The sequence below is a fragment of the Taudactylus pleione genome, unplaced genomic scaffold (assembly GCF_031769625.1).
Source record: "Taudactylus pleione unplaced genomic scaffold, aTauple2 ptg000391l, whole genome shotgun sequence".
Classification (NCBI taxonomy): domain Eukaryota; kingdom Metazoa; phylum Chordata; class Amphibia; order Anura; family Myobatrachidae; genus Taudactylus; species Taudactylus pleione.
Genome location: NW_028284792.1, coordinates 2,385,729 through 2,413,707, shown reverse-complemented (window position 1 = coordinate 2,413,707; position 27,979 = coordinate 2,385,729). Strand labels below are relative to the sequence as shown.

At 42.5% G+C, this 27,979-nt stretch overlaps 1 protein-coding gene across 1 annotated transcript in view; it reads right to left on the bottom strand.

The window, feature by feature from the left end:
• The window catches only part of LOC148507539 (uncharacterized), a 662,982-nt gene that overhangs the window by 213,629 nt on the left and 421,374 nt on the right, over window positions 1-27,979 (bottom strand). The window contains exons 82-83 of the mRNA XM_088445856.1: window positions 16,398-16,537; window positions 13,467-13,533 (exon numbers count right to left, since the gene is read on the bottom strand). Coding sequence (XP_088301982.1) covers window positions 13,467-13,533; window positions 16,398-16,537 — 207 coding nt within the window. The remainder of the gene's footprint in view (window positions 1-13,466; window positions 13,534-16,397; window positions 16,538-27,979) is intronic.

The window sequence follows — 27,979 nt, the reverse complement described above, 5'->3', positions numbered from 1 at the left end:
GCTTAATGATGGGGCGGGCTTAGCGCCGGAGGGGGTAGCATCGGCGGCCATTCGGCGCATGCGCGGGGCACTAGTCACGGTATTTTTTGGCAAAAATACCGTGACTAGTGTGCGGAGGGGATTCGCAGGAACAGAGCTTTCTCGCAAGCTCTGTCCCTGCAAGGGATTTGTAGTAAATCCCTGTGATATTCCCTGTATCCGCAAATGTGGATTGTAGTAAATAGAGCCCTAAGTGATGCCACAAAACAGTGTACTGCACGTCTTTGAATCGTTGTTGAAATGCTGCAAAAAATGTATTGAATGTGAAGGATGCTACTTTGAAAAAGAAAAATGTTCAGATCCTGTGGAGTCATCTGCTTCTGAATGAAATAGATCAGTCTCATATGTATATAGACAGACAGACAGACAGACAGACAGACAGACAGACAGACAGACAGACAGACAGACAGATAGATAGATAGATAGATAGATAGATAGATAGATAGATAGATAGATAGATAGATAGATAGATATACAGTACTGTTCAAAATTTTTAGGCAGGTGTGGAAAAAATGCTGCAAAGTAAAAATGCTTTAAAAAAACAGAAGTGTTAATAGTTTATTTTTATCAATTAACCAAATGCAATGTGAATGAATAGAAGAGAAATTTAAATCAAATCAATATTTGTACTGTTTTTGAAGGATCTCGGCAGGGAGGTTGTTCCAAACATCTTGGAGAACTAACCACACAGCACAGCACGGGTAGCACAGACAGTGTGTTAGCATTACTTCCACACAGCACTGAGGTTGTGGGTTTGATTCCCACTACGGCCCTAACTGTGTGGAGTTTGTATATTCTCCCTGTGCTTGCGTGGGTTTCCTCTGGGTGCTCCGGTTTCCTCCCACACTCTAAAAATATACTGGTAGGTTAATTGGGTCCTAACAAAAATTAACCCTAGTGTGTGTGTATGTGAGCATGTGGTAGGGAATATAGAGTGTAAGCTCCACTGGGGTAGGGACTGATGAGAATGGACAAATACTCTCTGTAAAGCGCTGCGGAATATGTGTGCGCTATATAAATAACTGGAAATAAATAAATAAATCTTCTGTGGATGTAGGCTTGCTCAAATCCTTCTGTCTCTCCATGTAATCCCAGACAGACTCAATAATGTTGAGATGAAGGCTCTGTGGGGGCCATATCATCACTTGTTCTTCTTTACGCTGAAGATAGTTCTTAATGACATTGGCTGTATGTTTGGGGTCGTTGTCCTGCTGCAGAATAAATTTGGAGCCCATCAGATGCCTCCCTGCTGGTATTGCATGATGGATAAGTACCTGCCTGCATTTCTCAACATTGAGGACCAAATCCCCAACTCCATTTGCTGAAACGCAGCCCAAAACTTGCAAGGAACCTCCACCATGCTTCACTGTTGTCTGTAGACACTCATTATTCACAAAGAGAGGGAAAGATACTGCACAGAACTTAAGAATAATGAATTGAATTATAAACCAACCTTCTCTCAATAGCAGATAATTATCTGTAATCTATGATTGTTGGTGGTGCTCCCAAAGCCTGATATGTACACACTAATACCTCTTTTCCACCAAAAACCCAGGTCCGACCTGGGTTTTTGGACATGGTTCCAACCCTGGTCAGACCCAGGTCAGACCCATTTACATTGCACCTTTGATATGGGTTACTCCCAGGTCAGCCCTGTTCACACTGAACTCAGGTCTGCCCTGCTAAACCTGTGAGGTCAGAAAAAGTGGGAGGTGAATGCTCCACAACCACCAATCCGCTCATTTTAGGCATGATCCAGATCAGATAACCTGGGTTGCACCGTTTACACTGCACCATTACCTGGGTCCATCCTGGGTCCAACCCTGGTAGCTACCTGGGTTGGATTGCAGGGTCACTTGACCCAGGTTATTTTTCAGGGACCCTTTTACACTGAGCTGCAACCCGGGTAGACCCAGCAAAAACCCAGGTTTTTGCTCTGGTGTAAAAGGGGTATAAGCAGTATAGAAGAAAAAAGTAGGGCTATGGTGTGGGGCACTCTTATACCTCTTTTCCACCAAAAACCCAGGTCCGACCTGGGTTTTTGGACATGGTTCCAACCCTGGTCAGACCCATTTACACTGCACCTTTGATCTGGGTTACTCCCAGGTCAGCCCTGTTCACACTGAACTCAGGTCTGCCCTGCTAAACCTGTGAGGTCATAAAAAGTGGGAGGTGAATGCTCCACAACCACCAATCAGCTAATTTTAGGCATGATCCAGATCAGATAACCTAGGTTGCACCGTTTACACTGCACCATTACCTGGGTCCATCCTGGGTCCAACCCTGGTAGCTACCTGGGTTGGATTGCAGGGTCACTTGACCCAGGTTATTTTTCAGGGACCCTTTTACACTGAGCTGCGACCCGGGTAGTCCCAGCAAAAACCCAGGTTTTTGCTCTGGTGTAAAAGGGGTATAATTGACTGATAACTTAATTAATTTAAAACATAACTTTTATTAGCAACAGTAAAATAAAGTACCATATAGTTAATTCAGAAACGGATGGTATAATTCCATCATCAAAATCAAAATTCACTATCATAATGAAATCTAAAGGCGAATTGTAAATATGTACACAATCAAAACTGGATATATTGGATTGGTAATATAAGTATATTAAGATGTAAATATTAATACTGTCTGGCTTTGTGCAGAAAACAATCCCAAGGTATATTTTGCTACAGCACCTGGTATTTCCTAGGACTCACCTTCCAAGTACTAATCAGGCCAATTACAGTTTAGCTTCCAAGATCAAACGAGATTGGGCAATCAAGTAATGTATGGCTGTAGGTAGTATAGGGAAATTTGCACAATTACAGCACAGAACAATATATATGTAGGACTAATTGTATCAATAGTCCATTTGTTGGCAAGATAACCCAAAATCAAAGAAAGAATGCACAAGCAGACTTTATTTGTATCACATATCCACATAATATGTCAAAAAGTGTTGGCGAAGTCAAGTACACAATGATTATGCTAATAGAGCCTCATTGGTGAGTAAAGAGGCACAGCATATGTATAATACATTCATTAAGAGCCACACAGAAAAAGACATATAAAATTGATTATACAGATTAGTGAAAAGTAAATTGGATTAACATTATCCATCAAGCTAGGAGCATTTATTGTATATACCAAAATAGGAATATATGTCAACTGCTGACAAAGATAATTGGTATACCTAGCACATATAACATAGCAATCTAACACATTTAAAAATAAGTAAAGCACACCTGTTACTGATTCAATCCGGGGTGGTGACCTTACACAAGAGCTGATCAAACGGGAAAGCAGATGGACATTTAGACTAGGTGCCCTGAACCCACATGGTATGAATGAATATATAAATTATGGTGTATTTTTGTGAATAACTCAACCATGAGTAATATATTTCTGCTGAATTTCATGATTGTGTATTTTAGCTTTTTAAATCCACTGATTTATTAATTTTTATGCTTTCATCTTATTTATTCAATGTTACAATTTTAACCAATATCTGTTTGGTGTCCAATACAATCGAATTTTAGAATCAACATAATTCTCCAAAATTAACTAACATGGGCATCTCATCACTCTGTTATCACCATTTATTATTTTTTGGTGGTATACTTTACTCACTTGGATTTATCGTTTACATATGTGTTCATGCACTTGCAATTCTAACACTTATTGTTTTGCACCATATCACTTTATTTTACACACAATCACCTTATGTCACATTCATTATATATGGCAGATATATTTAATTATATCCTCTTTCACTTTTTAATCTTAACCATTTGAGAATATTTTATTGGTGAATTATTTTTATCTTTGTCACGATTTTGTTTCACCTTTTTCTCTTTGTTACACTTACACTTTCACATACATTTTTTCACCTTATTATGGTAATATTAATACACTTTATAACATAGCGATATCATATGTAATATATGTGCAACCAACATTTTTAGCTCAGCCATCATATTTATAATTATATTTTTATGACACTCACATGGAAAATATATATTATTTATTATCATTTTATATCTGTATGCAGTGGATCTCATTGATCATTCGCTAACTCTTTTCACATTGTTATATATATATATATATATATATATATTTATTACTATTTTTATGTTAGACTATTTAGCTAATCATAATCACTAATACATGGTGTGAGTCTGTGCCAAAACTACATCTACCATTATGCAATGCACATTACCTATATTTAGTTAACATATTTATATTCGCTCTATATGGAGTACTCATCTTTCATCTTATACCACAAAAATACCTTTTGTGGCTGCATAGTACCTTTACAATCCATTCTTTTCTTGTTATGGCTCTTATATCTATCTCTTCATTGCCTCATAAAATCGCAGAGCTAGACCAAACTACATCTACCAGCATGCAAAGCATCATATCCCGATCTGTGTAGCCCGATCACATGATTTTACAAGGGGCGGAGCTACCTTTCAACTGTCCGTTAACCTAATATATCTGCACTATTAGCTGTAGTTAAGCACGCTAGTGCAAACTACATTTACCAGCAGGCAAAGCGGCATATCGCTATTGTGATTGGCGCTTAGTCCGCTCACATGACACTAATAGGGGCGGAGCTATCCTTTTGGGAACCGCCCTTTAACCAACCACTCTTTGCCTAAGTGGATGATTAATGGCTTTGGTATTTATACACGAGAGTCACAGTAGAACGATATGGATGAGGTGAACAAGCCCTCAGCCGGGCGAAACGCACGTCCTCTCAGATATATATACACCTTGCACAGATATCCAGCCAGCATATGGGTTGGATCTCTCTGGACTTTGGATACGGGAGTGGTATTGTATTTGCACTATTACACAGCAGGATCCCTGTGTCACAACGCCTGTTTTATTACATAATGTTTGGTTTATGTGTGATCTTATAGCGCTGTATGCTCACCATACTCTTATGACAGCAGATGGACAGATACAAGAGTGATCCACAGTTCATATTTGAACTTCTTTTATTTTTTTCATACACATGCACCCTGTTTTTATTACTATCACACTGGCAATCGCCGATTAGGTGTGACTTACTTATCATAACTGTCTCTCCAGTGAGCTATAGCGGCACTGGTTTTTCATGGTTTTCTTTACCTGTGGTTTTCATTTCTTCATCCAGTTGATTGACTCACGCTATATATAGAACTTTGTATCTAGTTCTGGATACAGTTATTTCATCCATTTATTGTTAGAGTTGATTGAATCATGTCATTTTAATAATTTTGTGTCCAGTTCTACATGGAGATATTTATATATATATCTATGTATATGCAGTGATTTACACAAGTGATATTTTGCTGATTAGTCATCAGTATTCAATGGGATTCTTTTTGTCTACCTAATTGAATCAGTAACAGGTGTGCCTTACTTATTTTTAAATGTGTTAGATTGCTGTGTTATATGTGATAGGTATACCAATTATCTTTGTCAGCAGTTGACATATATTCCTATTTTGGTATATACAATAAATGCTCCTAGCTTGATGGATAATGTTAATACAATTTACTTTTCACTAATCTGTGTAATCAATTTTATATGTCTTTTTCTGTGTGGCTCTTAATGAATGTATTATACATATGCTGTGCCTCTTTACTCACCAATGAGGCTCTATTAGCATAATCATTGTGTACTTGACTTCGCCAACACTTTTTGACATATTATGTGGATATGTGATACAAATAAAGTCTGCTTGTGCATTCTTTCTTTGATTTTGGGTTATCTTGCCAACAAATGGACTATTGATACAATTAGTCCTACATATATATTGTTCTGTGCTGTAATTGTGCAAATTTCCCTATACTACCTACAGCCATACATTACTTGATTGCCCAATCTCATTTGATCTTGGAAGCTAAACTGTAATTGGCCTGATTAGTACTTGGAAGGTGACTCCCAGGGAATACCTGGCGCTGTAGCAAAATATACCTTGGGATTGTTTTCTGCACAAAGCCAGACAATATTAATATTTACATCTTAATATACTTATATTACCAATCCAATATATCCAGTTTTGATTGTGTACATACAATTCGCCTTTAGATTTCATTATGATAGTGAATTTTGATTTTGATGATGGAATTATACCATCCGTTTCTGAATTAACTATATGGTACTTTATTTTACTGTTGCTAATAATAGTTATGTTTTAAATTAATTCAATTATCAGTCAATAAGAGTGCCCCACACCATAGCCCTACTTTTTTCTTCTATACTGCTTAGACACTCATTATTGTAATGCTCTCCTGCCCTTTGGCAAACAAACTGCCTTCTGTTATAGCCAAATATTTAACATTTTGGCTCATCGGTCCAGAGCACCTGCTGCCATTTTTCTGCTCCCTAGTTCCTATGTTTTCATGCATAGTTGAGTTGCTTGGCCTTGTTTCCACGTCAAAGGTATGGCTTTTAGCTGCAATTCTTCCATGAAAACCACTTCTGGCCAGACTTCTCCGAACAGTAGATGGGTATACCTGGGTCCCACTGGTTTCTGCCAGTTCTGATCTGATGGTACTGCTGGACATCATTTTCCGATTTCAAAGGGAACCAAGCATCATGTGTCTTTCATCTGATGCACTAAGTTTCTTTGGTTGACCGCTGCGTCTATGGTCCTCAATGTTGCCCGTCTATTTGTGCTTCTTCAAAAGAGCTTGAACCGCACATCAGGAAATCCCTGTCTGCTGTGAAAACTTTGCCTGGGTGAGACCTTGCTGATGCAGTATATCTACAGTACCTTGTGTCTTGTTGCTGTGCTCACTTTTGCCATGGTGTCTTCCTGAACCTCTCCTTTGTAGCAGAGTTTGGCTGTTCCTCACCCAGTTTTAAGTCTCCTACACAGCTGTTTCTGTTTCAGTTAATGACTTTGTTTCAACCTATATATGAAAATGGAAATATAGGACATCTGCTGCCATGGGGCTTCCTGCGCTGGGGTGATCTTTGGGCTGCGTTCCTGTTAGGAAAGCAAGCCAGCGGGTTGCCTTGACTACTGTAATTTCATCCGCCAGATGCCGTAATTCATACTTGAATGTATTTTATATGTGTACTATACACATTCATTATTCCACTTTCAGTGGAATACTCTATCCCCAGCATTCAATGTCCTCCCCTACTCTAGACCCACACATTAAGCCACACATTATTACTCAGTATTTTTTCTTATATTTTCTATAACATAGTATACTGGACTAATTGTGTAAGCAATTACATGATCAATTTAGACTCTGTAATCTGTAATATAAATTAAAATAAAGTTTCAGTATTTGAGTATGTCAAAAATAAATTATGTGGCATTTGATAAAATGCTGGATGCCATCCATGAAAATTCTGAGCCTCACTTACAGTTGAGTTTATGCACTCTTTGTTTTTGTTTTCTAAACATGAACATTTCCACCACACGTGTACCTAAAAATACACCCATATCTAGAGATGTGCATGTTATAGACGTGCATCCATTTATGTCTTTAGAAACACAGATTCATCTCCAGCCATGCCTCTTAGGTGATGTATCTGCTGCAAGTACTGGTGGGCTGATGCAATGGCATGCAATGATGTGGATCCATCAGCCATACTGACTGGCTAATTGCGTACTGATCTATCCTACTGATTATATTAAATTAATTAGTATTGCAGCTAAATTATACAAAGTTGTAGTCTCCTATTTCCATTACTTATTTGTCATTTCCATTTTAACTTCTGCATTTCAGAACTCTTGTATGCCTGATGTTTTCCTGGAGCAAGTGCTATACTATTGTACTATTGTTTTTTAGCTGAACGCAACGATACATCCGACTTAACATACACATGTACGTATGCTTTTATTTGCAGAAAACTTTTTCTACGTACATTCACAAATGTATCCAACTTTTAATTAGCAGCATATACACTACCCTGATTACCCTTTTACTACATCATTTATATTTGGAATTCCCGTCAAGACTTTTCTAATTAAAGCTACTAACCATCTCTATTATTGCATTGTAGCACTAATTTATATCTTCACACTAGACAAGTGAAAGCAGGTTCCTCCATAAATTCCTCTGTACATTCCCCATGATGGTGCTTTCATGTTAGAATAAATAGAGTCCTAAAAATAGATTATTAGAAATACTAGTAAACTAAAGCCAGCTACCGGGTTACATCTTATCCACTAAAACTATATACAGTATGTATAACATACTCCATAACATACTCCATAACATAGCAACTCTTTTTTTATCACAGTCTTTGATTAGTTATAGTTAATAGAGCTCCGTTCATGTTACTTTACACAGGGTATATTTTAGTTTTTAGTAGTATGGAAAACCAAGAATAATGGAGAGTTTTTGTCTCACTGTATCATTGCTTTTTTTATGTACTGTATGTATAGAAGCCGCACATCCATACGTTTTCACATAATCATTATCTTTTTTAATAGCTGATATGTATGTGGGATTATTGCCCCATACAGTCAACACCTTAATAAAACACATAAACGTTCACCAGAATATAATCTGCCTCCCTATGTTGAATGGCAGGAAGTTTATTTTTAAAAAATACATTGCTGTAGAGAATTAGTGAGTGGATATGAGCCCTTAAGACTTTCCTCGTCATAAAAGTTTATCAGCCCTCCTCACAGAAAGCTACTTAGCTCACCTGACCACTCATCTGCCCTTTCACCCTCCTTGACACACAGCTCCCTCTTAGAGGTCAATACAATTAGGGCCAAATTGCCTTTACAACAGTGTGAAAATGCCAGCTGAACTCGTCCACCTTGAGGGCAGATTTTGCCCGGGACTTGTGAATTTTGTACAAGCCATAATGAATCGCACCACCTTACCCTCTACTACTCTTTACCCTATCACCCTGCCTTTGGCAGTATCATTATGTTTTAATTATCCTATGTATATATGTAAACTGTTTTGCTTATCACTGTACTGCCATAACTAACAAGGGTTAATTTTGTGATCACAACAGAAAATAGTACTTTAGTTCTCAGGAACCAGGCACATTAGTGGGATGCACCAATGACCTCAAAATACTCAGTCACACAATAGCAGGGTAAACAGCTTGTAAATGAGCTTGATAAAGTATTGGTGCTACTTCACCTACACTAAATATCATATTTGTGTGGTCAATTTATACAATAATTTCTTCTTATTACTCACTACTAAGAAAATTAAATTAATACATCAACAATTCAACTATATTGACAGTATTCACTAGTTTAATATTACTGTCTTGTTAACAAATACTCTTGTAAACTGAACAGCACAAACTGCTTCACAGACTCAACAGGCAACTAACCTGCTCACACTGTCCATTTACCAGTCTCCCAAGCAAATTCTCAACTTCTAAACGTTGATCAGATAGTGTCAAAGCTGCAGGAGGTGTGACTGGTCCCCTCTCCTCAAGGTTTTGACTGGCCCACAGGGATACAGGGGAAGTCCCAGGTGGGCCCCATTGCCTGAGGGCCCCACCCAATCCTCTAGAGGTGGTGCAGGATCATGGATGAACTTGGGTGCTTGTCATCCTGCCTATCAAAGTGGGTGGTCCTGACACACCCATGTCCCCTCCTTTACAAAGGGGCCCTGTTCTTTGCATGTCCCTCTGTTGTGGCTGGCCAAACCCCATCTGGTGGCTGTCCACACCCCTTAAGCTTGGGCCCCTACCACTGCATTCCATGGTGGGTCTTTCATGCCCCAGTCCCACACTGCCTATCCTCCTCCATGGCCTCCATTTCCCCACTCCCCTCCTGCCCCCAAAGCCTCCTCTCTGCTGTAAAAACACCAGAGCTGGAGGCTTTCCTTCCAGTATGTGTGCACATGCACTAGACCACACATACACTAGAAGGGGCCCCCACTCTGCTCTTTTGAGGCTAGAGGAAAATTGTCAGTCTCACACCCAAATTTGGCTATGGGACCCAGTGATACCTTGTTCTCCCCATATCTTTTTCAGCCTTCATTTACAATTACATTCCAATCTGGCTTGAAATGGTTACATATATTAATGAAACAGTCAAGTGAGAAAGTGTCAAGATAATTTTGTTTTTCTTTTATGTAAACTACATCTTTTCTATTCTGCTGTTTTACTGCTTTCACCGGGAGATGTATCAACTATAAGACAGAGATAATGTACCACCCAGTCAGCTTCTAACCACCATTTTACAGGCTGTGTTTACAAAATGACTGACAATTAAAAGCTTATTGTTTGGTATTATATCTCTCTCCATTTTATCTCTCTCCAAGGGTGGATGCATCTCCCCCCCCAGTGTTAAAAAATAAGTCAACCAAAATAACAAATAAAGCAACCAATTTGAAGGAACATCTCAGCTCTGTCCTCAAAGCATTATCACTAGGGATGGCCATCGACCATCGTTAGTTAAGAACCATCAATTGTTGGCTACTGATGGTTGATTGTTTAGCCATCGATGGCAGAGATCGAATAGTTCTCCGCCATTGATGGCAGACTGGGAACAGACTGTTTTTCTTGTTCCTGATAGCACACAGCTTAGCCCCGCCCCCCTGTGACCCGCTAAGCCCTGCCCCGATGCTGATTGGCCTGCGGCCCACCATAAACAACAGCAGCGATGGCCATCGAGGGGTGCAAACCATTGTTGGTTCACTGTAAATTGTTTTATGCCATCGACAGTAATCACAGATGTAACCATCAATGGTGGCCCACCGATAGCCATCCCTAATTATCAATGTAATTCATTACTATGACCAAAATCTATGTAAAAGTGCACACAGCAATACTCTCTGCAATAGATGTCTGTGACAACAAGGGATATTAGTAGAGAAAGTTTTGCAGCATTGTGTCTTCTCTCTACATTCACATCAGTAGCATTCCTGAAAAGGTACAATCATTTGTCCTTTGACTGTCCAAGTCAACAATATTATTTTGTATACATTCAAATACAAATGACATAAGTAAAATAGTCACTATGCAGTGCTGTATCTCAAGTCATTGAGGAGTTAAATGAGTTACTGAGTAACCTGATGTTCGTTTATGCCTGAACAAGCAGGAAGACCTTCACACAGTTTGACCCAGTCCCTTATGCACTTCCATTCTGAAGGATGCCACTTAAATATCTCCAGGGACATGTGATAAATGAATCCATTAGGACTGTAAAGTGGACTGAAGGAGATACAGTAATTCAGAGTCTTAGGGCATAACCTTTACTTCACTGTGTTATTAATGCAAGGCAGATGTGTATGGGGGATGCACTATAGCAAAAAGCAATATCTAAATTATTTTTTTATATACTGTACTCTTGTAAATTGTAAATGCGTTATTGTTCCCAATCCTCATTTCTTCATTGCTATACTTTACAAAATGGTGCTTTCTGGAATATGACATACATAGAATACAGAACAAGCAGGTTACAAAATGTAATTTGAAAATGCTGCCTGCACTACAGTTATGTACAGTACTATTTACTTCTTGCATTGGAAATCAAACTGGAGGCTCTTGCTCTAACAACACTGATATGAATATTCATGTTATAGCAACCACCACTTCAGGTGCTTGAATCAGTTATATCCCCTCCAAATAAGGACAGTTAGGAGTTATTCATATTTATTACAAACACAGGCATTCAAGATAATTCACTAATCAGAAAGCATTGCATTGCATTAATTGCATTTTACACTAATATGACCATTGTCTGTTCACTTTATGACTTGTGGAACTGCCCCTGTGAAATTATTCTGCACCTAATTTTGTATATTCAATAGTCCAGCTGGAAATACACATAAGGAAAACAGTAAAAATGCTACTACAGTCCTGACTACTACTAATTTAGGACCATTCCCTCATTAACATTTATGTTTTAAATAACTTGTGAAAGTAAGGGAACATCAGGACTGTATTATGTGTCACAATACTACACAAAATCACCCGTGACTTCCCAAAAGAATCTATCCAAACTTCTTGAATCTCATTTAAATACCTTGTCTCACAAATGTATTTACACACACATGTTCAATTTGTCAGGTGACTTTGTTCTAAAGTGGGTGGAGCTTTCATAATGTGATCCACATCATCACTCCCCACATCCTTTTTCCTTGGACCTCCCCTCCATAATCTCCCAGAGCGGGAAAGTATGAATTACTCTGTGTGTGAAAGCTAAGCATAGTTGTCTACTCTTCTGAAATGTCAATGAAAGTCCCGAATCCTCACTTTCAGGGAGTATGTAGGAGAACTGTTTAAGGCACTCACTCGAAAAATGATGTTCCTCTTTGAAACAATATTTCTCCCCAATTGGGTATGGGACCCTGGTGGTTGGGATGCCACCAGTCAGAATACCGTCAGCTGCACCCCGACAGTCAGAATCCCAACACTACAAGGTAAGGTCCCTAACTCTAACCCTTACCGCTACCCCTAATCCGCCCTCTTTGGTGGCTAACAATGACCTCCCCCCTAGCACCTGAACCTAACCTCCCTCTCCCTGCAACCTAAACCTTCGGGATGCCCGCAGCGAGCAACTGTAGCCGGGATCCTGACGCTGACGGGATTCCAGCGCCGGTATTTTGACCGTCAGCATCTAATATTTATCAATGATCCATTTTTCGGAAGTCTAATGTCACAGTTGGCTTATTGTAAATGGCGTTCATTAAATAGTATAAGAGGCATACTTTCCTACCCTCCCGATTCGGCCGCTCCCGGCCACCCCCCGGAAAGGTAGGCAAGCCTCCCAGCGGCCCCTCCGCCCCCCCCGTGTGATAACCTATCATCATTTTAGCCCCGCCCCCTGCTTCACAATGCTTGTATCGGCAATGTCTAGTTGGGACTGGGCCAAAATTACGCGATCACGTGGCCCCACACGAATGACAGTAAGCTGTCCAGCCCCGCCCCCTTGCAATGGCCACACTCCCTGCCGTGCCGATCTGGCTGCTCCCTCAGGGAAGGGGCAGCCAGAATGTCGGCAACCATGATAAGAGGGTGTTAGCATATTTTACTCTTGGAATAGTCCAATCAGTTCTTGTTAATGACACATTTATTAGGAAAATCATTTTAAACATGATATCCTCCCTAGCTGAAGCCCCAGGTGCTCCTCAATTTATCTCCCAGCCTTTTAAAAAAAATCAGGATAAGGGGAGGAAGTGAGAGGGAGGGCCAAACACATGCCACAATGAAGAGATCACAACTAGTGACTGTTTAAACCATCTTCTGCTGCCACTTAAAGATGGGGATTTATTTATTGTATTACAGAAACGACAGAGCCCCAGGAAATATATAATTTATCAGCCTACAGGCCTCTGGCTAAAGAGATGGGGCCTGTTAGTAAGCTGTTTTCCTATTTGGCAATGCAATTTTAATGGATGTCAAGTATAATCTTAAAGAACAATCATAGTTAATGTATAGTAGTAACACACTTGTGGCTTAACCATATATGAATATTAAAATACTGTTTATATAGTTACCTGAATTTCTAACATCTGGATAATCTGACTTGTACCACTTAATCCACTCTGAAGGATTTTCTGCTATCTGCAATGATTTAAAGGGTTTTCAGTTTAGAAATGTGCATTTTTCATTCAGATACAATATGTGTCATGTACAAACAGTAAGAACTGCAGACCCACCATGCTTCTTTCTGTGTCAAAGTGCTCCTTGGGAACACCCCTGTAAAGTCAATTTGCACTTAGTGTTGACAAGTTATATTACATCAAAGTCTAATATATTATAAATGTATTCATTTACTTTAACTTTATTATTCCTAAAATATTACTCATCCGGGACATCAGCAGTGCCCTTATTATATGCCACTTTTGTGTGTTTGAAACTGCAGTGATTGAAGTACAACTGGAAGAATGCAAAATTATTATCAGTGTAAGCGATGGGCACAAATCTTTGTCTTCTCACAGGGGGCATATTTATTAATTATTAGGTTATCCGGAGCTTGGCAAATTCGGGTGTTAAGCATCCCCATGGATTTCTACGTTGGCTACTGTTGAAATAAAAATTGGGTTTGCAGCAGATATTGAACAGTAATTTATAAGAAGTTGCGCAGCCAGTAATATATATAATAGGTGCAGAGTTTGCAGTGCACACAGGCCCATAGGGCAAGGGGGGTCCAGGTGCCCACACCCTGCACCCAGAAACGATTTTTCAGTTTGTCCGTATGGCCCCACACCCTTATACCAGTTGGCAGAGATTTATTTGGAAAACTGGCACTATGTCAAAGTCTTTGTTATCTTCTGCACATATGCCATATTACAGAATACAGTGCTAAAAACATGGCACCGCCAGCAGCAAACCCCCCCCCCCCATTCAGCCATGTGCTGCTGAATGCAAATTCCTGATAGCTGGGAATCTACACGTGCGCAGGACCCGTTCTGAGTATGTGCAGAACAAGTTATGCATGATCGGATGCAGTGCTGCAGCAGACTGTCAGTGATTGACAGTCTGCTGCCATTTGGGGCGGGGTGGGGACAGCGATGGCCTCCGTTTCGCCGCATTTGGGGAGGAGGGGGGAGGGAAGAGGCCAGGATTTCCGTTGGCAGACGGAGATTTCCTGGTCTCTTTTTGATGTCTGAGTTGGCCGGTCTGCGTGACCCCATCATTGGCAAATGCAGGATTTTGAAAGGGGGGGTTTCCAATACTTGGTTATAAAATCCAAATCTTGAACCCCCCCTGATATTTCCATACCCCCACTTCAAAATAAGGACAGTGACCTGGGCCTAATGCCTAGGGTCACTTACCAAGGGCACGGACTCTTTGCCTGCTAAACAAGCACCAAAGGCCTGATAGTGAGGAAAGATGATGAAGGGGCTGTATGTACAGTGTATATGCAGAGCAGATGTAAGGTGCTGTGTGTATGCAGATCAGATTGTGAGGGGCTGTGTTTACTGCAGGGCCGTAGCTACGGTAGTGCGGCCGGTGCCATCGCACAGGGCACCACAGGTCAGGGGGCGCTGTTTGGGCCTGTCAAATTTCTGTTTATTATCATTCTTGCTTGTAGCTTCCTCTTATTTCATCCCCAGCATCTCCTGGCCTCTCCTATCTCTTCCCTGGCCCTTCCCCATGAAGCCATGGCCCTTTTTTGGGTGCATTATGTCCCTTTGAAAAATGAGGGGGGCGCCAATGCTCTTTCTGGCACAGGGCACCAAAAAGTCTAGTGACGGCTCTGGTGTACTGTGTATATGCAGAGCAGATGTAAGGTGCTGTGTGTATGCAGATCAGATTATGAGGGGCTGTGTGTACTGTGTATATGCAGAGCAGATGTAAGGTGCTGTGTGTGCAGATAGGATAGTGAGGGGCTGTGTGTACTGTGTATATGCAGAGCAGATGTAAGGTGCTGTGTGTGCAGATAGGACAGTGAGGGGCTGTGTGTACTGTGTATATGCAGAGCAGATGTAAGGTGCTGTGTGTGTGCAGATAGGATAGTGTAATACAGCCCCTACACCATCTGCTTACACAGTACACACAGCCCCTTCATCATCTGCATACACACAGCCCCTTCATCATCTGCATACACACAGTACACACAGCCCCATGGTCAATCAGCCAACCAAGGATCACGCAGATGATCCGATGCTGCGTACATGCATAACGCCTCCTGCTGCATTAAAATAACAACAAGGACGGAACTACAAAGCTGCTTGTGAGGCAAATGCTTAATTTCAGAAAGAAACAGATGTGTGTTACAGATGCTCCACCCACTGCAGTGCGGTAATGTGAGTAGCACTGGGCCTCTCATGATAACCCTGACTGGTAGGTACCAGGACAATGTTGCAGATATGTTGCACAAGCACTTGTGGCATGGACTGATAAGCCGTGTGTGTTCTGCATGCTGGCACTTGTAGAAGCAAAAGCGCCAGCATGCACGTGGCTCGCAGTTCTTACTATCACTTATAGTGCCACAATAGGCACTACACATGTTGCCTCTATAGTAATGAAATACTGTAAACAGTAGTGCCCAATTTATAAATGGAATGAAAAGTAGTGCATTATTTACATCAATAATTAATAGTAGTGCCCACTTTACATCATTAATTCATAGTAACCATTTTAAATTATTAATTAGCAATAGAGAAACCTTTTGATAATTAATTAATAGTAGTGTCACCTTTATGGAATTAGCTGCAGGCACAATTATATATAACAAAGCAGGCAATTTTGAATATCTGAATGCAGCTGCAAGTGTTATGAAGTTCACTAACGGTTCATAGGAAGACTACATTAGAAACAATGAACCTTGAATGCATGAAGCTGACCTTCAGTAAATTCTGATCACAATATTGTTTATGTTTAGAATTATTTTGCAGTTTGTCTTTTAGGAATATAAACTATATTCATGGCACAAACAGTATTCCACCTTCTCCTTACTAATCCCTTTAAAAAACACTTACCTGCACACATAATTCTTTCAGGTGGACTGAAGTGGCTGATAAATTCATTAATTCTTCCCATCTTTCTTGAGGCAGCCATGGTGGTGCACTTACATTGGAGTTAAAGGTCTCCAATTTTATTGTATTGAATCCACAGCTGCCTGCAAATTTGGGGCATATAAAAAGTCTATAACTCAGGACAAATGGTTCGGCACATTTACTGCAACAAATATTTTTAAATCTTCAATGAAACTAACAAGTTACAGATGTGTCCACATATACCTACTGTATCCTCAAATCACGCCAAATAGCCCCATTTGGTGCCTCAGACTTCACAAATTAAATATGCCATGCAACTTTTTTTAAAATATGTGTCTTGATGTGCTATTCTAATCCTATGTATTTAGGGCATGATTCAGAGTTGGGAATAGAGAGATCTCTCTCTCAACTGATCATCTTGGTGAAACCATGCTGCACTGCAGGTGGGGCAGATTTAATATGTGCAGAGAGATTTAGATTTGGGAGGGTCGTGTCCAAACTGACATCTAAAGTGCAGTATAATAATAAAGCTGTGCAGTATTTGTGAGCTACATGCAAAAGCAGCCAGTATTTACACTACATGCAAAAAAATGTATGTATTTACACCCCTTGCATTGCAATATGGTTTGCCCAGGTACACAGTTAACTGCTATCTCTCTCTCTATTCCCAACTCTGAATCAGGGCGTTTTTTTTTTTTTTTTACCAAAATCCCCCCACCCCCGCCTCCAGGCCTCTTGCTAAGCTGTGGGTGACCACCCACAGTTTTAGCGGGCGGCCTGGTGATGGTCGCGATTATCACAAAATGGGGCGAGCTGTCAATCACAATCGACAGCCGCGCCGTCTTGTAGTGAGTCGGGCAGCGAGTGAAAATTCACTCGCTATGGGGCTCGCGCACGTGCAGGCTCACGAGCGGGTCTGAATCAGGCCCACTATTAGCTATTTAGGGCCTGATTCAGAGATGTACGCTAACCCGATGGTTAGCACACATCTCCAATGCTTGGGAGACTGTGCCTGTGCAGGACCCATTCTGGACATGTGCAGAAAGGGTTCTTCAATCTCGCACACAGTTACCCAAGCCTCTACCTGATTGACAGGCAGAAGTGTTTGGGGGGCGGTACGGTTGCGGAATGCGTTCCTGGAAACAGGGGCATGTCTTCCCCATTTTCTGGGAGTGCTGAGGCCAGGGTCTGAGTCCATAAATGCATACTTCCTGACATGGCAAGCAGAAGCCGGCCAGCCTGCTGAAGCTGAGGCTTACTCAGCTGGCCGATGTTGAGGAACATTGAAACCATCGATCGCAATGGTGATCCCAGGCGGTGATCTAGGTCACAGTGCTAGGATACTGCAGACACCTCCTTCAGCATTAGCATTTTAGATGGATGGTATTTGGTATTACACAGCCGCTTGTGTGCGGCTTATGCAATACCATCCACCTCTGAATCAGACCCTTAGTACAGTATTAGCGAATTAAGGTAAAACATTCAGGTAAAAGCAGGGCTTAAAGTGGTCCTAGAGAGGTGGTGGTGGTGGAACTCATCATCCCAACCCCCCCTTCCCCCCCACAATAGGCAGAGCTACTCTGGGAGGCCAGAACAACTGTGAAAACTGTATTTAGGGGGCTTTGACGGTGTGAAATACATTTCAGATGCTTATTTAGCACTCCTGCCATCAGTCTGACCTACAATGTTAGGTTACTTAAAAGTAAAAGAAGATGTTCTATATCATCAATGTACTGTTTTTTTATGGGGTTCCCACAAACAAGACTGTCACTTGAGTGCCCCATGTTTTTTGCCACCCCTATGTGTCACCTTCACTTTCTCTGCAATAAGGAACTTCTGAAGAAATTGAGCCTCCCTAGGCAGACAGTGTCTTGAGCCAGTATTCAGTAAGCATATAAATAAAAACATGTGGTATGGTAGCCATCGGTTTGGGTAGGAATAATAATTCATCTTCATACAAGATAAAACCATAGTAATGTACGATTTGGGGTAAGGTAAAATGTGAACTTCCCTGAACAAACATCCTGGAGAGACATCCTCCTACGTCTCTCCAACGTCATCCCTCTGCATCTCTACAGTGCCACCCCCCTTGCTACTCATTAGGACCATCCCCCTGCATCTCACCAGCTTCATCCCTCTTGTCTCTAACCAGCTTCATCCCCCCTGTGTCTCACCAGCTTCATGCCCCCTGTGTCTCTCCAACGCCACCCCCCCACCGTCTCTTCAACACCATCTTCCTGTGTTTCACAAGCATCATCCACCGTCTGCGTCTCACCAGGACCTTTCTCGCGTCTTCACTCCAACACCATCCCCCTGTGTCTCTTCAGTTTACCCTCTTGTATCCTTCCAGCAGCTCCCTGCCCCTGCGTCCCTCACCATCATCTCCCTGCCCATGTACCTCTTCTCCCACCTGCAGCTTATACCCCCTCACCCCACCCAGGTACCTCTAGCAGCAGCTCCCAGTCCATGTCTCCTTTCTCACCAGCAGTTTACGACCCCCGTGACCCTCTAGCAGCAGCTCCCTGCCCGTGTCTCCTCTCCCACCAGCAGCATATCCCCCCCATTTCCCTCTAGCAACTCCCTGCCCCTTTGTCTCCACTCCCGCCAGAAGCGTATCCCCCCCTTCCATGTACCTCTAGCAGCAGCTCTCCTTGGTGCCTGCCCTGGCCCCTGCTCATCTTTTCGGCTACTCAGTTACTCAGTGCAGTATGCAGTGGCGGTGACGGCATGACGTCACATACACCATGCTGCAATAGGAGCCACTGGGCACAGGCCCACAAAGTGAGTGACAGGAGGGGTGAGCTGTGGGCGGAGGAGAAACATGGAGCTGGAAACTGAGAAGGGGGAGGCGGCTGTAGCCAGACAGAGTGGCTCTCTGTCTGGGACTTCTGTGCAGGGATGTGGTGGAGGTGGAACTAGTTCCGTCTACCATTAGAGGTGACGGTACTCTGTTACACCCCGTTCCTGCCCACTTTAACCCCTGAATAAAAGTATTCGAGCATGGAAATCACTACCCATGGTAAAGCATCTAAGTCACACTTGCCTACCTATTAATATCTCTTCCCGGGAGAAGCCCGGGTAAGAGAAGTAGAAGGGTGGTGACGGGGCGGGGCCTGGTGATTCGAGTCATTAAACCACAACCCCTTGCAGTAAAATTGCCACGATTGGCTAGAATTTACATAGGGGGCGGGGACAAAAGACGTGATTCATGTAGAATCACATCTTAAGCCCCGCCCCCTACATGGAGACCCGCGATCGCCACGGGAATTCTCCTCATTCTGCCCACTTCACTAGGAAGAGGGCAGAATGTGGGAGAAATGCCTACCCGCCCGGGGGTGCGGGGGGGGGGGTTATCCGAAAAATCGTGAGCCTCCCGCGAAAACCGGGAGGGTAGGCATGTATGATCTAAGTCGCACCAAGTATCAAAAGTGTACGAGGCCACATCTATATGTACCTAAGCGAAAGTACACATACAATGTAATTTCCTGTCATGTTATTGCAGACTGAAAGCATGTAAATGTAAATCACTACAAGATTTAGTTAGCATTAGGATCATTGTTCCACATGCTTTTAACATGAAATTCCTGAGTTCTGTGGTCATACTGATGACTGATTGTGGCAGCTAATATTTGGCAGCCATTCTGCTCCACAGGAGGTTTCTGTCCTCCCTGAGCTCGTCTTAGGACACCTGCGTTACGGTAAGACAGGTGTACCGCCCCAGTCAAACTTCCCACCTGCCACTGTCCTTCTACCCTGCTGCAGCTACATACATTTTCCCCACCACCTGCTACAAATGTTAAACCACTACTTTATGTATCAATTGTTCATCATATTGCATTTGGGCAAAGTTATCTTTATGTTATTATATGTTATTTATTTGTCCCATGATCCCCTCGATGTACAACACTTTGTAAATATGCATGTGCTTTATGAATAAAGGATACTAATAATGATTCTACATCTACACAAAAAATGCTTGGTTTTTATAGCCTTGTACACTCCCCAGCATTGTCTCCAGGCACCCCAGAACCTTGAATATGTTCCTCTTGCATCCTGAGCTACAGCAATAGTCACACATTCCTCATGGCAGTCCTGGTGATTGCTGCGAGACATTAAGGGGGCCCAGCAATGCCCGCAACACTCTCCAAGGCACCTGCTCTGCTCTTCTGAGAGACCTCCCCTCTGCTCATTTCAGGGAGCCCAGGAAGCTACAATGGCATTACTGTCCACTACCTACTTTTACTATGGGCAGAGCCGGTTCTAGATATTGTGGAGCTCAGGGTGAAAGTTCCCAGTTGCCCCCTCAAAAAAAATACTTTTTTAGATGGCGTTCCGGAAAGGGGGTATGGTCTTGCGGAATCCACCCAACTCATTACACTGTGGGGCGTTCCCAGCACTTACGAAGGCGCTGGGCTTCCCCCAAGCTCTCACCTCGTGGCAAATAATTGCCATGTGCAGTTATGCACCTTACACAGTAATGCCCTTTATAACACATTATGCCACATGCAGTAATGCCCTGTATAACACATTATGCCACACGCAGTAATGCCCTTTATAACACATTATGCCACACGCAGTAATGCCCTGTATAATACATTATCCCACACGCAGTAATGTCCTGTATAATACATTGTGCCACACACAGTAATTCCCTTTATAATACATTATCCCCAATTAGAATTACGCCACACAGAAGTCCCTTATTCATGTTATGACACACAGTGGTGCCCCTTATACACAATGCCTAAATTAGTGCCCCTTATACACAAGGCCCACAGTAGTAGTGCTCCTAATACAATGCCCACAGAAGTAGTGCCCCTTACACAATGACCCCAGCAGTGGTGCCCCCCATGCAGTGCCCTCGTTAGTAGTGCCCACAGTGGTAATGGCCACAGTGTTAATACCCCCATTGGTAATGTCCCCTATAGTAGTGCACCCCTATAGATGTGCCTCCATGAGTAATGCCCCCTGTTGTAATGCCCCAGTAGTAATGCCCCCTATAGACATGCCACCAGTAGTAATGCCCCCTATAGCCATTTCCCTCAGTAGTAATGCTCCCTATAGCCATGCCCCCAGTAGTAATGCCCCTTATAGCTATGCCCCCCTATAGCCATGCCCCCAGTAGTAATGCCCCTTATAGCCATGCCCCCAGTAGTAATGCCCCTTATAGCCATGCCCCCAGTAGTAATGCCGCTTATAGCCATGCCCCCAGTAGTAATGCCCCTTATAGCCATTTCCCCAGTAGTAATGCCCCTTATAGCCATGCCCCCAGTAGTAATGCCCCCCTATAGCCATGCCCTCTGTAGCCATGCCCCTTACAGTCATGCCCCCAGTAGTAATGCCCCCCTATAGCCATGCCCCCAGTAGTAATGCCCCCTTATAGCCATGCCTCCTGTAGCCATGCCCCCAGTGCTGGTGCTTCTGAAAAAAAAAAAAAAATACAAACACAATACTTACCTTAAGCCCCGCTCCTGTGTCCGGTCCGACCGCGATGTCCCTCCCATAGTGCTCTCTGCAGGAGCAAGAGCTCAGGAGTGAGCTCTGGCTTTCGGCTGCCGCTGCAGGGAGGGAGCCGGGTGCTTGCTGATAACAAATATCAGCGGGTGCCCGGCTAATGCAGCCTCCCTGTGGCAGAGGCTAGCGGGGGGAAAGCGGCGCTGGGGTTTTTTTTTTCAGAGATTTTTTGTTTTGCCTCTCTCCTGGGGACTCAGTGGTGCCCCCTAGGGGCTCTGTGATGCAATGTTCCGCCCTTGCAAAAGGCAAACGTGTCCACAAGCATTACATACTGTACATATAGGACATGACTGTGGCGCAGATATCTGCACCATATTGCATAGATTGTTTGAATTTGAATTTTAGCAAGAGGGATGTAATAGCACCCAATGTAATCAGCACAGCCTGTATGTGACAGCACATTGTGACTGTTGATTAGTATTTGGGACAGGAAAGCTTGCAGTATTTATCTTATTATTCATTATCAAACAGATAAGTGAACGGCTGTTGTTGAAACATGCAGCTGGGAAAAGTAGATTTTTCTGTCTTCATCTGTGATTTAATACACAAGTAAAACCATAATACCACATCTTCAATGAATACAAATGAAACACTTTTAACATTTCAGTGCTTGTTGCTATGATATGGATTGAGCACGACTCTTGAGAAGCAGTCTGCCCAGAATAATTCTATTTATCCTATTAATTGCAAACTGTGCTGCAGTGACTAGGTAAAAACATTGCATTTAAGCAGAATAAAATAGTTTTCTTTGATATTTGTTTTTTCTATGAAGATAAAATAGGAATCTTGTTTTCTGTAAGGTTCTTTAATCCAACAACCTAGATGCAAGTTACTCTGGAAAAAAATTCCAAAAATGTAATAAAATGTATTAAAGAATGTAATAACATGTATTAAAGAATGTCTTCTGTCATTCTCTATGGTGCCCCCGGGCATTTCCTCCTCATTATCTTGTGTTGCAGTCCTCTTCACAGCGACCTTATGAAGAGACGCTTAATTATCATGCCTATGAGTATGGCAGGAATTAATAATATTTTCTTTTTGTAGCTCTTTGTACTCCAATCTCTAGACCAGAGGTTCCCAAACATGATCCTCAAGGCAGTTCAAGTTTTAGAGATATCCATAGTTGAGCACAGGTGGTTAGATCAAATTGACTGAGGTACTAATCAAGTCACCTGTGCTCAGCCATGGATATCTCTAAAACCTGAACTGTTGGGGAGCCTTGAGGACCGCGTTTGGTAACTTCTGTTCTAGATGAAGGACTACAAGTGCTCAATTTTGGCAGAACACTCCATTGACTTTCGTGACATAACCCGGTCCTACCTATCCAACCACATATTCTCTGAAACTCACATAGGGGTCTATTCACCATAACTAAAAAATCAATGGAGGTAATTAGGTTTAGAACTCGCATGGAGTTCTACCTAATTACCGGAGGAATTCATCATTCCTCCTCCCCATCAGTATCTATTCCGAAAAGCTGTCATTTTTGCGATGACAGCTTTTCAGGAAATAGATACTTTTCCCTGCCTGCTCTAACTTACTGCAGCTGTAATCAGTGCTGCGCATGTGCCGTTACATTAACAAAAGCAGCGCATGCGCCGTTACGTTCACAAAATCGGCGCATGTGCAGCACTGCCTACAGCTGCGGTAATTCTGCCTCACCTCTTTGTCCCCCACCTACCTGGCCGCTGCAGCCGCGGGCCCCGACCTCCCGTCTGAAGAGGAGAAAACAGTAAAGTTTAAAGAAAAAAAAATATATATATATATATTTAAAACTTTACTGTGTTTTGCCGGGAGAACACAGTCGGAGCAGCAGCCGGAGCCGGAGGAGGGACGAGGGAGTGACGGAGCGAGCCAGAGGAGGACCTGCTACCGCTGAAAGCAGGTATCACCCGCTATACGCCATCTGAGAGTGGCGTATAGTAACATCATCAAATTCCGAAAATACATAATTTATGGAATTTGATGAGTAGCCTAATTTCTACATCCTAATACTAATGTGTGGTAAGTGTGGAAATAACGCAGGGGAACTTAACCAGGAGATATCAGTGATATCTCCTGTGTTAAGTGTGTTAATGAATACTAAAATAATGGTAATTAAGGAAAATGTCCCTAACACCATTATTTTAGTGTTGATGAATAGACCCTATATTCTCTGCAGCCTACTCCACAACAGTCTGACTCACTCCTTCCTTCCCCCACTAGACACAGATACAGTGCTCTACTCTGAGTCACACTTGTTCTTAAACTGAACCCTCATTTCCATAAGATTGCTACATCGTAGATTAAGGACCCTCTTCCATCGTTAAGCTAGGTACACACAGTACGATGTGTACACAGGCAAGGCGATCCACGATACGACGCTCAATATACGGTATCAGGCGGTTCCCACACACAGAGCGATCCGGTGCCCGACCATCCGATATGCCGCCCCCCCACACACACACACACACATAGACCAGCACGGGATCGTTCGTCGATTCTCCAGATCTCTTGTGCATGCGAAAGGATCTGGAGGAGCAACGGACGACCCCACGGGAGTGCACAGCGGATGATATCATTTATTTATTTTATAGGCACAAGCTGAGTGTAGACTATTCATTGCCTTTGATAAAGCTGTCAGGTACAGGGAAACGCGTCAGGCTGAGAGCAGAGGTTTCCCCACATTGGATTCATTGGATTTCCTTTTTTGCTGATTATCCATCACTACATCGGACTAAAAGAAAACCACACTCATATCTTTGTGCCATCTGCAACTACGGTATACAGATTATCACAGGCCACGGACAGTGCCATTTAGACACCTCCTTTCCTCAATGGGATATTGGAGAGCAAGATAAAAGGGACTGCACAGGCTGCAGGATATTATAAACCCACCTTGGACACAATCTGCGCTGTCTGCACTTGAGAGTGACACTGTGCCATCTGAAATCCGCTTTCACGTATTGGGCCATTGGAGACCAGAACTGCACAGGTTGCAGAATATATGATCTACTTGGGACATAACCCGTATGATTTGCACTTGAGAGTGGTACCGGTAATTATATATGGGACTTTAAACTATCAACATATGATTGAATACTAATGTGGGAGATATACCTTTGACTAAGAACTTTATACTACACTCTAGATATATATATACATTGTTATATATCTGCATATATACCAGTATTTTATAATATTATTTTAGTGTTAATTTCACTCATTATGTTTATTAAATTGTGCTACTTATGAAGATCTTCACACGACTCTATTTTTATGCTATCACATTATATACAATTTCATATATATTATTAATTAATTTTTTTAATCTGAAATTCATATTATATACATTGATCACACGTGCGCCGTAGTGTCTATATACATTTAGTGGACGATATCATGCCCACACACGGAACGATATAGCTACGATATCGTTCCAATTTGTCACATCGGCAACGATATCGCTCCGTGTGTGGAGGTCTTTACACATCTGCACTCCTCACATTGGTACCACTACCTAGCATGTCATTGTTTTTATGAATGGTGCTGCAGCAGCACTGTTCATCAGTGTGATGCTTCATAATGACAAATAATAATAATAATGTTTCTTCCTGGACTGTTCTAGGAGAAAATATATGTAGATGCTACCATTTATGCACCTTCCAAAACGTAGACATGCTAAATGTTGGACATAGTAGTCCATGCTCTTGACCACCCAAACTCTTCCCAAGTCATGTCCCAATCTGTCGAACCCTATACTAAATGTAATTTATTGCTGCAATAAATGAAAAGTCTAGTGTTTATGTGCTTGTCATTACCCATCTAAGTGTAGAAATTCCCAGGCACTTGTCTGTAGTGTCATTTGCTAATTAAGAGTACATACAAAGTAGGCAATGCATTGCCATCTGAAGAGGCATATTTTTTACAATACACTTACAGGAGCAAAGAGTGACTACTTTTTTCTGCATTCATCACTATCAGTAGTCAGCCTGTCCAGCCCTTGTAAATGAAGCCTTTATTTTATTGGAATCCCCATTATCTGTAATGATCACAAAGGAAATGAAGATACTATTCTTAAGACAAACCAGTGATTCTGTAGATTTCAGTGAAAAACAATAAATCATGAGCTGGCTAGCCTAAGTCAAAGAAACTTATGAACCTCTGTCATCCCTATTATTAAATCATCCTTTGTCACACCACTGTGTACTTTGAGGTAGGGGCAGTTTAAGAGAAGAGGGGCCCTGTGTGCATCCTCAGTACAGGTCCTCCCCCTCTTATACAGTATCAGTTGCAGAGTAGACTCTGGCACTATGCATGTGTGTAGGCCTCCCAAATGCCATGTATTCAGTGATTTCTCTACTGTGCATTTGCAAATCTGCAGGAAAATGGAGGCCATGCCATTTTCCCGGTGATTCCTGCTGCGCCGATTCCGGACTCCGGGGAAGTAAGTATAATGTATGAGGGCAGGGTGTATGGTGTGGGCCCCTGGACCCAGAGGCTTGTATGCACCACACACCCTGCACCATACTTACCGAAATGTATTATCTGCTACCCGGTAGATGCCCAAAGAGCAGACAAAGCTGGCAACTTTGGGGGGGCGGGGCCGGGTTTCTGTCATTAGGCACCGCCCCCTCCACGTGGACCAGCGATTCCCGGACGCAATGTTTTCAAGTTGTTTAGCCCCCCCCTCTATACAGAGCCGCGATTTCCAGCAATTATCTCCCCATACTGCCCACTTCACTAGGGAGTGGGCGGGATGCGGGAGATCCAGATTCTCTTTTGGGGGTGTTGGGAGTTCCCCGAATATTCGGGAGCCCCCCGCAACTTCCGGGAGAGTAGGTAAGTATACCCTGCACCCATTATAGATACGCCCATGCTTTGAGGATAATATGATATATGCCATTTTCTTGGTGACTTCTGCGGCACTGGAAGTATAATGTATGGGTGCAGGGTGTATGGTGTGGACCCAGGGGCCCGTGTGCACCAAACACCCTGCACCCATTACTGATATGCCCATGCTTTGAGGATATGATATACCCCATTTTCCCGGTGATTTTTGCGGCACCGGACTCCGAGGAATTAAGTATAATGTGTGGGTGCAGGGTGTATGGTGTGGATCCAGGGGCCCGTGTGCACCACACACCCTGCACCCATATTATAGATACGCCCACGCTTTGAGCATGATATACCAGCTCCTAACAGTGGTGGAAACATAGCACATCTAAAAATTACAAATATGTGTCAGTGACTATTTACAGCAGTTGTAGAATGAGGATGTCTTTGTCTCTGTGAAACAAGGCCGATACCACAGCAATAGACCAAAGAAGTGACATTACATTTATTTTATACTAATAATTTAAAAGCATATTTTTCTTTAGTGCTACATAATGAATGCAAGTGTACACAATTAACCCCTAGATGTTAAGTAGGCACATGATAAATATAAAGCCCCACAAAACATATTGATAAGCACAAATCCACCTTATCCCATTCACACAAAAAAAAACAACAACATTATACTGTAAAGAAAAGTGCAATTTATCATAGGCTAAGTGCTTCACATAATGCAACACCAGACAGTGAAGCAGCAGAGAGCTCTCCATTACCTAAATCCTTACAACCAAGTACAGAGAAAATGTCTCAGCTCATACAATAAAAGCCATACATTATGTACAAGGCATCACAGCAACCAGAACTTCTTCTGTTTGGAAATTGTTTTCAGAATGAAATGGTTAACATAGCAATGGTCATGTACCTAGTGCTATACAGTATGTGCACAAAGGGTCAGTCGAGGTCACCAATGAACAAAGGGCCTTATTCAGCAGTGCTGAACACAGATATCTCAATGATCTGGAATATGCGCAGGTGCTGGACCCGTATTGGGTATGTGCGGTACGGGTCATGCGTGTTCGCACGCAGAGCGGCAGCAGAGTGTCAGTGATTGACAGTCTGCTGCCAAATAGGGGCAGGGGCGACAACAGCCTCCGCTTCGCAATACATGGGCGTGTCTCCGCCGTTGGGGGGCGGGGGAGAAGAGATACGTTGTAATCACTCCGGGGGTCCCAGAA